Source organism: Tenrec ecaudatus, chromosome 11 (assembly GCF_050624435.1).
Source record: "Tenrec ecaudatus isolate mTenEca1 chromosome 11, mTenEca1.hap1, whole genome shotgun sequence".
In the NCBI taxonomy this organism is placed as follows: Eukaryota; Metazoa; Chordata; class Mammalia; order Afrosoricida; family Tenrecidae; genus Tenrec; species Tenrec ecaudatus.
In genome coordinates, this window is record NC_134540.1 from 72,712,870 (window position 1) to 72,724,896 (window position 12,027).

The window sequence follows — 12,027 nt, forward strand, 5'->3', positions numbered from 1 at the left end:
TAGCAACGGTAGGGATGGCGAAGACCGGGCAGTGTCTCCTTCAGTTGCACATAGGGTCGCTATGAGTCAGAACCAGCTCAGTGCAGCAGGACATGTATGTTATTTCCAAAACTAGAATAGCTCTTAGAACAAAAATAACAGGAGACTCTCACTCCACCAATCTCTTCTTGCAAGAAGTGTCTTTAAATATATATGTTTTTGTAGCTCTCCTAGTGAGGACCTCTTTAACTTTTAAGATTATGTCAATTCTGTGAGTTTTATTCCCCATCACCATTCTTTGAATAGTTAATACATTCATAGGGTTAAAAATGGGGGGAAATACGTAGAAAGGTTTCCTTCTTCCTTGACCTCTATATATCCATTTCCCCCTCAAATATAACACACACACACACACACACACACACACACACACCACTAGCATCACGTCAATTCTAACTCGGTGATCTTTTTTTTTTCCCCCTTACACATAGAATAATTTTATTTGTTCTGGGAGGGGAGGCTGGGACGGGCAGGGCTAGTGCCCACCAGCGGGGGCTTTCCCGGACATCAGGTGTTCCTCCATTCGGGTTTAGAAGAAACACCCTCATTGATGAAGTCCCCACGCAAGGCAGGCAGCTTAGTGCCTGCCAGGCAGTCTGCGGGAGGGCGGTGCGCCCTAGGCACTGCCGGCCCCTTGGAGAGCAGGGCCTGGAGGTCGGGCTCGAGGTCGATGGTGGGGAAGTGGCGCTGTACCTGCGCACAGGCACACCATCGCGGCCCACCAGGAACTTCTCGACCAGGTGATAAGCTTGGGGTCGGTCATGAGAGAGGTGGCATCGTCGCTGGGCGCCGGCAGGGCCTCCCGGAGGAAGGCAAAGAGCGGGTGTGCATTGGCGCCGTTCACCTCGCACTTCTCAAATAGGCAGAAGTTGGGCTCGAACCCGCCCCCAGGTCGGACGTGCTTGAGGGAATTCAGAATCTCTTCATTCTTGGCGTTCTCCTGATGCCCAAACTGGTTGCACGGGAAACCTAGCACGACCAGGCCCCGGGGGCCGAGGCGCCGCTGCAGGTGGTACATCTGGGTGTAGTCCGGGACCGTGGTGCCTCCGAGCAACGCCACGTTCTCGATGAGCAGCACCTGGCCCTGCAGCGAGGTCAGGCTCACGGCTGCCCACCGGCCAGCGGGCGCGGAGAAGGCATACACGGAGCTCTCAGCAGCGGCCGTGAGCGGAGCGGCACGCATGACACCGGGACCGGAGGCGCGAGAGAGACGGACAGAGGTCGGCAAGAAGAACGCTCAGTGATCTTATAGGACATATTAGAACTGTCCCTGTAGGAAGGAGCACTAGAGGACGTAATTGAACTTCCCCATCGAGCCGCTGGTGCATTCAAACCACAGCCCTTGCAGTTAGGACCTCAGTGCATAACCCATCTTACCACAAGAGCTCCTTAGAAGGTGTGATAGTCAGGTTTGTCATGACAATTAGGCCAATAGGAATGTCTAGGCAGAGTTTGATTAGTTGCAGCATGATTGGAGGAAGAGACAAATGGCTCTGCAAGACCCATCCTCATTTCTCTTGCTGTCTGATGATTGGACCAGCGTGCTGCTGCTTTAGCTAGTTCTCTGCCTCATCCTTGGTGCTACACTATGTGTGGGCCAAGCCAACCTGTGGATCAAGTAGATAGAGCTTGAGGCTCCTTCAAGAACTGCTTTACCATGCTGCTGGTGCATACATCACTTGAGCTTGAGGCTGTTGGATCCTGTCACCTTGCATTGCTTGAGTTCAATATCCCATCCAGGCCTGCTTCACTAAGCTACCAAGCTACTGAGCTGCTGACCCAACCTGCTGTTGCTGCCTGCAGGCAGAGTCTACCTGCCCTGCCCAAGAAAGGATTCTGCTGTCTGCTTCCTTGACCTTGGACCTGGCAGCCCATGTGATTCAAAGGACTTCCAGTATATTAACTCTTCTATGAAAGTGAGTTGAACTGAGCCTTCTGTACTGCTGTGTGGGTATAATTAGGTATTAAATTCCTTCTTGCTATATACATTAATGAGGGTCCTGGTTTTGTTTCTCTAGAGAACCCTGCCTAATACAGAAGGATAGATAAATGGATAGCTATATAATGAAGCAAGTAGAATAAAATTGTAAAGGTGCAGCCTAAGTGGTAGATATATGGGTGTTTATTGTTTTTAAAAAAACAAACTCTTACCTTTCCTGTGATCTAGGACGAGGAAGGTTAGCTACCATAGTTTTGCCTTGGGCACCCTCTTATGGATCACAGTCTGCTTTGACACTCCGAAGGTTGCCAGGATTCTGTATCAACCTAGTTAGCACAAGTGTCCACAGTGGGAGCTGTATGAGATCACTCTAATGGTATGATTTCAGGAGGACTTTATTCATTAAGGACCACCTGGGTTAACTCTTGCATCTGTGCCACTCTCCCAGACCTCAGATTCTTGGGACTTGAGTTACAATATCAGCAGACCTGATTTTTCCAATTTCTGCAGCTTTGGGGATGAGGAGGATCTTCTAGACAGATGTCTGAATTTTGGATTTTGGACTTATCAGCATCCACATCTAGGTGAGCCATTTCCCATTACATGTGAGTGCTGAGACCAGGCCTCAGATGCAAACAATTCACATGATGCAACCTATTGATGTATTTGTCTACTCACCATGAGTTTAGCAGTTTGAATCCACCCAGAGGGTTCTCAGAAGAAAGGCCTGGTGGTTTACTTTTAAAAATTCAGCTGTTGCAAACATTTCAGAACACAGCCCTCCTCTGACACTCATGAGTTACTAAATGGCAGTTTTCAATTTTTTATTAACCCAAATGTTTCCCCCACAGGCACATAACTATTGCTCCACATCCTCAAGCTTATAAAGCAAAGCAAAACAAAACTCACTGTCATTGAGTCAATTCCAACGCATAACAACTTTATAGGACAGGGCACAGCTGCCCTCGTGTGTTTCCAAAACATCAATTGTTTACAGGAGTAGAAAGCCTCATCTTTCTCCCATTGAGTGGGTGTTGGTTTTGAACTACTGACCTTGCAGTTGGCAGCCTGTAACCCATAACACAAAAGTGATGCATTCATGAGAACTTCTCAGTCATTTTCTCCCTGGGGAGAATCCGTTTACTGAATGCAGTCTTGAGAATATGCCTTAAAAGGTTGAAGGTGGAGGAAACCAAGAGGAGAAGTGGCACCCGAGGAGGTGAAGTGTCATAGCTAGACTCCACGTAGGTAGAAGGGGACCCCTCACAGTGTACTAGGTACAGGACTCACATCTATACCTGTGCCCAGGGCTGGTTGGTTGTCATCTGTTCTATGTGAGTTTCTCTCTCTACTACTTCTTCCAAGACAGAATTGTTTGTTCTTCTTAAAGTCCATGATATATTCAATATTCTTTGCAATCTTGATCATTGAAAAACATCGATTCTCCGGACTTGCTCATTCATTATCGATTACATATAGGCCATTGGAAGCAGGAGAGGATGTCCCCTTGAGGACTAAGGTGCACCTGACCCAAGCCACTGATGTAAGCACATGGTGGTTGCTTCAAAGCCAAATTTAGAGATTAACTGAACCGTCTTGAAGTGATAGTGACTACTTTTATTTTGGTTCTGTAAGGTGTTGTTACTGTACGGTTGTTAGAAGGGAACATCCATGACTTTTGTAGATCTCAAACCCTCCCATTAGACCTTACAAGTAAGGCCCACGCACTTGATGACAGCAGCAGCGGGTGAGCTCCGAACCCGTGGCCTGGCTCCTGGAATGAGTGGAATGCCCCCAAACAAGGGGACAGTCTGACTGAGTTCTACACACTTTGAAGGGAAAGTTGGGGAGCTTGTGCGAGAAGACAGAATCTCTGAGGATGTCTTGTGGTTTAAGGAAAAGGAAAGGACACGGTGAGCTGAGATGACCCAGAAACAACCCTAGGGTTAAGAAAAATGTTGCAAAGTTAAAAAGTGACTCTTCTTTTGTTTCTTCTTTTTCCGAAGTGACTTTCCTAAACATTTTCCCACTGCTCAGATGGGCCTGTCCACCACCTTACCACTAGGATTTTTTTAACTTCTCAACTAGAATTTGCATTTGATCGAGACTGTCAGTGGTAGGGTGACTAGATAGAAGACGGGTCGCCCAGTGGCTTCGTAATTTCCGGTAGACAATGGAGGAGGCCTGGTGGCATAGCGGCTTACTCAATTGGGCTGCTAACTGCAGTCGGCGGTTTGAAAGCACTGGCTACGCTGCTGCGGGAGAAAAGTGAGGCTTTCCACTTCTGTAAAGATCTAGAGTCTCATAAACCCCCAGGGGCAGTTCTACTCTGTCTTACAGGGTTGCTATGAGTCGGAATTGACTCAATGGCAGTGTGTTGAAATTTACAATGGATGACATTATTTTCTTTTAAAAAAATCATTTTATTGGGGGCTCATACAACTCTTATCAAAATCCATATATCCGTCCATTGTGTTGAGCACATTTGTACATTTGCTGCCATCATCAACACATTGCCATCATCAGCACATCAAGACATTTGCTTTCTACTTGAGCGCTTGGTTTTAGCTCCCCATTTTCCCCTCCTCTTTTGCTCCCCCCTCTCTCATGAACCCTTGATAATTTATAAATTATTATTATTTTGTCATGTCTTATACTGTCCGATGTCTCCGTTCACCCACTTTTCTGTTGTCCTTACCCCAGGGAGGAGGTTATATGTAGATCCTTGTAATCAGGTCCCCCTATCTACCCCACCTTCCCTCCACCCTCCTGGTATTGCCACTCTCACCACTAGACAATAGATAGCATTTTTAGTACAAACAAAATGTGTCCTAAGTATTGCATTGGATTATCCTTAAAGAAATAACCATTGTTTATCTGAAATTCAAACTTGACTGAGATTCTCATGTTTTTATTTGCAACCTCTGGCAAGGCTAATCAATGAGCTATAGGATTCATTTTACAGAAATCTACATTACAGCTAACCCCCTTTTACAAGAGCCTGTAAGTCTCTCAATCTCTCTCTCTCATACCCACACATACCAGACCACAAAACTCAGGTTACAATTCTTCCTTTAATATGACTCGTGTTACTTTGAGGACCTCAGACCGGATTTAGGTTCGCAGGGACCACCCTCATTGACTAGTTTTATTTGTGTAACAGATGATAATGATCTTCACAGATGATAATGACGATAATGGTCTTTGATTTGATCCAAAGCATTAGAAGCCATGTCTCTTATAGTATTTGGCTCGTGCAAGGACATCATTGCAGAAGTCACAGCCCAGGTCCTGGCTACTTCTGACATAGCCAACACCTCCATTGTATGAACACAGTCCACCTGAAATGAGAATGATAATTAACCCCGACCTAGCAGCTCCGCTCCGTTTTGGGGTATTCGACAGTTAACTTAGTCTCTCCTGGTTGTCAATGGGGAGACAACTGTGGCTGGTAGGACATGTTATATTTGCCTTTATTCATCCCAACTGTAAGACAAATAGCCAGTTGGTAGCGTACACACCTCTCAGATACTGGTCTGGGGTCCAGGTTGGAAACTTCCTCTGCATGTCTTTGATCCTAACAGTCAGAACCTGCGTCATTCCAGCAAGCTGCGACTCGCTGATCCAGGAGTTGGGAGCGTATTGGCCCGAGTCCTGCAGGGAGGGAGGCAGAGGGCAAGCTATTGGCAGAGGGGTGTGAATATCTTTGTATCCCCCCCTTTTTTTTTCTCATCCGCATTTGGAGGAAGGCCACCCTCAGCCTCCCTGGGGATAAATAACACAGCTACAAGGTTTGGGCATGGAAAGCGACCTGTGAATTGAAGGCCCCGAGTGGTACAACCCAGAGGATGGCAGTTCAAGTCCACCAAGAGGTGCCTGGAAAGAAAGGCCTGGAGAGATGTACAGTCATCGGAAGCCCTATGGTGCACAGCTCTGTGCTGACCCACAGGGGGTGCTGTGACTCAACTTGATAGCCCCTGGTTTGCTTTTTCTGCTTTTGCAGTGGAGGGGCGGGAACAGCAAGCCAGTAGGTGTTAACCTATTTCCCTCCTTCAGTGCAGCAAAGGAACGTCCTCCAAGCAGGTCAGAAAGGGGCTTTCTATCCACACTTGTCATTTCCTTTCAGATGATCTGAATATGTAAAGGTACTTTTAACCTTCCTTATCTCGCTTTGATTAAGGAGTCCAGATGGTTCAATGATTAAGCGTTGGGCTGCTAACCAGTAGGTCAGTGGTTCGAACCCACCAACCTCTCCATAGAAAAAATATGCAGCTATCTGCTTTTCGAAAGGCGACAAAGGAAACCTACAGGGCAGCCCTCTAGGGTCCTTATGAGTCAACAGAGACTGGACAGCAATGGATTTTTTAAGTCAAACCCTTCTGGAGGGTGGGGGATGGAAGGGAAATAGAGGAGCTGATACCAAGGGCTCAAGTAGAAAGAAAATGTTTTGGAAATGTTGATGGCAACATATATATAAGCGTGCTTAATATAATTGAATGATAGTTCTTATAAGATTTGTAAAAGCCCCTCCCAATAAAATGATTAATAATAATAATAATAAAAAGTTAACCCCCTTTGGTTACCACTTCCACATGGATTTCACCCTATTTCAGGGAAATGTCTGCATGTGTGCTTTACTTCATTGCCAGAGCAGACAGACTTGTCTGTTTCCCAGGACGACGTTTTAGAAAGGAGGCAGAGCGGAGCAGAGCACGCAGTGTGGACTGTACCAGCACACGATTCTGCTCCCCTCCGGTCTGCAGTTCCTGGCTGCCATGAGACGGTGCAGCTGAGACTCCCTCCTTGTGACTCGGTTGCCCCACTTGTACAGGATGGATTCCCTGCCCCACTTCTTTTGAGAGCATTGGGTGGAGCTCCAAATCCGAATAAGAGAAGTGTTTGGAAGGACTTTTAAATTGTAAAGTGCCATTCAACGTATTAATGGGAAGCCAATTTAAAGACCATCAGAGGGATAAATAGTCTTAAAAGCTTTTAAAAATCAACTACAATGCTTATTATTGTTTTCTCAGCAACAACTTAAGGGGATGTTTTACCAAAATATCAGTCTTTAGACCAATGGACTAGCAGTCCATGTGAACTTCAGTTTTCATGACCCTGAGAGCAGAGGAACTAGACGGTGCCTGCGACCACCACAGGCTGCTTGGATAGGGATCCTATTAGGTAGTCCTGGATAGAGTAGGAGAGAAATGTGGAATGAGACTTGGAATCATAAAAGAGACCAGCCTTACGATGACTCTCCCCACTCAAACAACAACAGCCCACTGTCGGACTCAAGAGCAGCACTGCGCGTCACAAGGTGTTCTTGGCTGGAATATTTGTGAGAGCAAACTGCCAGGACTTTCTTTTGTGGTGCCACTGAATGGATTCGAACCAGCAAACTTCAGCGCAGTGGTCCAGTGTGCACCATCTGCAGCATTCAGGGATGCTGCTCGCACACCCAGGGCACCCCTTCACGCTGTGTTTCATGGAACTGTGCTCAGGGGTGCCCTAAATTAAAAAAATATGAAAACAGTCCAGTGGGGATGCTGGCCCCTTGGAGATGTGCCAGGCAGAGAGAACGATGAGCCGTTACCTGCACCACCCCGATTCCATCGTTCGCGTTGCCCACGTTGAGCAGAATGTTGCCCCCATGTGATTGCCTGGACAAGATGGCTGCGATGACGGCAGGATCCACGCAGTATTTCCGGCCGACCGTCCGCATGATGGGCTGATATCTCACCAGCTGGGGCATGTCTATTTCAGCCAGCCTCTCGGAAGCTCGGACCCCTACAGCAAACACAAACCCAACACAGCAACGGTATTTGTTTTTAAGATAAAAGCAACTTTTCGCCCTGTGTCTGTCTGACACAGCTTGAAGTGACTGCCTTACACTCCAGGGACCCAGAGGGAGAAACAGAGAAACCCAGGTTGAAGCTTCAAACTCTGTGGCAAATTGTCCATGTGCACAAAGTTTCTTTTTAGATCCCCAGTGGCTACTCCTTGACCTGAGATAATGGCTCTTCCTGTGAACTTGAATGAGTCTCCCCTGGAGCTGCCCCATATGGCAGTGCCCTTAGAGTGGGTCTCTCCAGGACACGTCCCTGGGCACACCTGGCACTGGCCCCGTCCTAAGACGAGGCGACACAGTAATGCCTGTTCCTCCATAACAGTGGGCATGAGAGGTGAAGCAGTTTCCCAAGCCCCGCAGCTGATCTGTGGCATTTCTCTCGACAGAAATCTGTATTGTACTGTAAGATACTGTGTGAGCACACAGCTTTATAAAATAGCCAGAATGCTGGCGGGGGAAAGGAAAACCAACACGAATTTCCCTGACTAGCCACTCACCTTCTGAGCTCTTTTGTGGTTTCAAAAACACTCTCACCCCATCCCATTGGCTCAGAGTTTATAGCAGCCCTACGTCAGCACTGTCGTCTCCTATCAACGGAGGCTCAGGCTTGTCCACAAGTAGAGACAGGACTTGAACAAGGACCCAGTGCTCTTCCTACCAGTGCACAACTTGGCCCCGTGAGAGCCACTGGTAACCTTTAGGATGTGTTGGAAGGATGAAGACTCGTGGGGAAGTGTGCGGTGCGAGGCAAAGGGAAAGAGCGAATTACACGGACCACTCTGCCTAATAGGTGTCTGCCCTCCGAGAGGAGGATAGAAGCTGGCTGGGAGATTATAAATACCACAGTAGTTGATGCCTCGTTGTCTTCCAACCCCACAAGATGCCCCAGGGGTTTCAAGGGTTCGGATGTTTCCATAGCATCCCCAATTGCTGCTTTCAGATAAATCTGCAAATGGAGAACATTTTGACAGGAGGCGTTATGTTCCCATAGTTTGGGTCGTCTTTCTGTCCAGGAATGAAGTGGCATTAATAAAAACATCTCTGATTCAAACACAGTAACACACAGAGCTTCACAATTGAATGGTGATTGATGAGACACTGACAAGGACATTCTTACTTCCTCTCCTGCACCTGGGAGCCCTGGTGCCAGAGTTACATGCAGGCTGCTAACCGCAAGGCCAGCAATTCCTACTCGCTAGCCCGCTTGATGGGGAAAGATGGAGCTTTCTGCTCCCCTAAACAGTGTCCAAGGGTCGCTAGGAGTCAGGACTGACTCAATGGCAGTGAGTTTTGGTGTCCAGTACCCGGAAAGACTGTTGGAATGGCTGCAGTTCTTCACAGCACTCTGCCTGCCTGATGCTCTCTGGTTGGTTTCTTGGAATCAAGTCAGAGGTGATCTGTTCCCTACAGTCACGAGTCCTGGTGTTTGCAGTGGTTATGTGTTTATCTACCGGCATGAAGGTCAGTGGTTTGAACCCACCAGGCACTCTGCGGGATTCCTCAGTCTGCTTCCAGAAAAGATTCGTCTCGAAAGCCCCGGGGAGCAGTACTCCCTGTCATACAGGGCTGTTCAGGGTCAGTGTGAAGTCCATGGCAGTGGGCTTGGTTTGTTTATTTGATAAACTAGTCCTTTTCTTATATATTATATAAACTGAACATTTGTCCCTTAACTACTTCTAACTTGTTGGTCTGAGGAAATGTGATGTTTCCTCTGGAGAAAAATGGATGAGAAGTGGAGAAAAATGACCTGGGCTGCTCTGGATTTCTACTCATGGTCAAAGTGAAGACACCACTTAAAAGTTGGCACCTGGCAATCCCAGGTGAAGGGATTGGCGTCAGCTGCGTTGGGATGCAGTCCAGATGGGGCCAAAGCTAGCAGAGAGTGAGACATACAAGCGTTCCCTAAGGCAGGTGAGGCTTGGGACTACGTTTCTACATAGGGCGTCACTCTGTTCCTCCCCTTCTCTCTGCCCTTTACATCTCTCTCTCTCTTCACCTGCACAGTCATTGTCACTCAGCCTCCTGCGAGAGCCTCGTAGGGTGAGATCCTTTCAAACAATAGCAACACTGCCCTTGAGTCACTCAAGAACTCCATAGAGCAGTGGTTCTCAGCCTTCCTCATGCTGCGACCCTTGCATACAGTTCCTCATGTTGTGGTGACCCCCGACCATAACATTTTTTTCGTTGAGACTTCATCCCTGTCATTTTGTTACTGTGATGAATTGGGCGACCCCTGTGAAAGGGTTGTTTGACGCCCCTCCAAAGGGGTCACGACCCACAGGTTGAGAAGTGCTGCATACGATTTCCAGGACTAGAACTCTTTAATGGAGCACACAGTCTCAGCTCTCCCTTGGATGGCTGGCAGGTTTGAATCGCCTTCTCTGTGCTTGGCAGTCAAATGCTTAACCCACAGCGCCACTCCACAAAGGCTACTGGAGACGGGGACATGTCCTAGACTTAGAACAGTGTAGCTGGCCGGAGAGCAATTTACAAAGGCAGGAAATTATTCCTTGTGGAAGCAACTCACCACTACAAACCTCTAAGAATTTTCCATTGGACTATTCTTATTTATTTTTATTTGACTAAAGTAAACGATAGCATCAAATCACAATGATTTTCAAAATCTTTAGGAAACAGCTTATCGCATCTCCCGGATAGCTCCTGCTGGCCTGCACAAATGTATATTAAGCCTCTATTGTCTTACCAGAAAAGTCACTAGGCTCACCTCCAAAAAGACAATTATTTTGGAATTAGCGGTTCTAGTTTGCAAACTTATCATGAGAAATCTGAGAGAAAAGGTAGAAGTAAAATGGTCTGGACTGGTATAAGCATGCTGAAAGTTAAATGAGTCACTGTGTTGTTTTTGCATTTTTTAAATCAGTACACCTTCATCCCTATGATTTATGATTGGTGATAAATATTTTTAATATTACAGTTGTAGTATCATCCCTGGGGCACCTCTCCCCAGCCATATTTTATGTTGCATGAATTTCCTTGTATCGTCTATGCTTAGCACTCACAGGGATTTTAAGATACATTAAAACTCATCAAAGCCAGAAGCAAACGCCAGCCTTTCCCACTACCATAGGTGATTAGAATAAGAAAAGTGGACAGTCTGTACTTTGTCAGAGATGGAACACTTGCTAAGACAGGAAGTCAGGCAATCCCAGGGAGCTCCTTGTCTCAGAGATTTCACTGTATTTGCTGAGTAAATGGGTCAACCAGAAGTGAATGAAGAGAATAGCTTATCCGAGAAATTATTAGAATTTAGATCCAGGGAAAAAGTATCTCTCTAGTCAGGAACTAAGCTTCCTCTTTGTATTGCTCATTAGCTATGCATTTTCCCTACTGTCCTCCCATTGAGGAGCCTTCTTTGTGAATCTCAAGTTTAATCACAGCATCCAGGTCAGCCTCTCTGTCAGCTGAGTTACAGCTCTTTCCTTCCCTGGTCGGAGTGATCAGTCGTATAAACCACCTCGGTGCCTTCTGTGGAAATACATGGCGTGTAAATAAATTCAATCAATAAGGTAGCAGAAAGTACTTGTGGTGAAGCAATGTATGGGTGGTGAGCAATGGTATCTATTTAAAGTTCAGTCTCTAGCAAACTCTCCAAGCCTCCCTGAAAGAGAACCCCCTCTTTTGTGGGGCCACAGGGAAAATGTTGGCTGTCAGTGGCTGCTGTAACTCCAGGATTTGTTGGACAGCTTAGGAGAAAAATAGCGCTTCCCACTGCAGTTTCAAGCACCAGACGTGTCTTTATGTTCCTTTGCTCATCCCCCCATCTCCAAGGTCATTTGGCAAAAATGCAAAACTCACCAGTCAGGACAAGGAGGCCCAGAAGCAGCCACAATGCAGACATACTGATGATTGGGCTCTGCGGGTCCTGAAATGATTTTAAAATGAGTAAGACTGAAGATGTTTAAATGTCAACACTTGCCATAATCATGCATACCATTTCTAATCATATACAGGGGGGGATCAATAAAGAAGAAAGGAATGAAATTTTCCATGTCTGAATGAAGAAATTATTTGAATCATAATTAAAAAAAGCAAAGTAGGTCATGTGCTTCAACCATTCTTCCCATTAGTTGACAAATAACCAACTCGGATTTGCCTGCCGGCTCTCAAGGAGCCGCCCAGTTGTTACAGCTGCCCAGGAGGTCCTGACTTCCGTGGGAGAGGGTTTGACTGATTTGATCTA

At 46.7% G+C, this 12,027-nt stretch overlaps 1 protein-coding gene and 1 pseudogene across 1 annotated transcript; both read right to left on the reverse strand.

Annotated features, from left to right (window-relative positions):
* Positions 1 to 546: 546 nt before the first annotated feature.
* LOC142460980 (glutathione peroxidase 1-like) lies at positions 547 to 1,222 on the reverse strand (annotated as a pseudogene).
* A 3,830-nt stretch (positions 1,223 to 5,052) lies between these two features.
* On the reverse strand, positions 5,053 to 11,685 carry LYG1 (lysozyme g1). The gene is made up of 5 exons (XM_075562563.1): positions 11,643 to 11,685; positions 8,668 to 8,772; positions 7,572 to 7,765; positions 5,500 to 5,632; positions 5,053 to 5,319 (listed from the first exon to the last, which is right to left on the reverse strand). Exons 1-5 carry the CDS (start codon positions 11,683 to 11,685, stop codon positions 5,201 to 5,203), a joined length of 594 nt encoding a protein of 197 aa, XP_075418678.1. The 3' UTR covers positions 5,053 to 5,200.
* Positions 11,686 to 12,027: the final 342 nt, after the last annotated feature.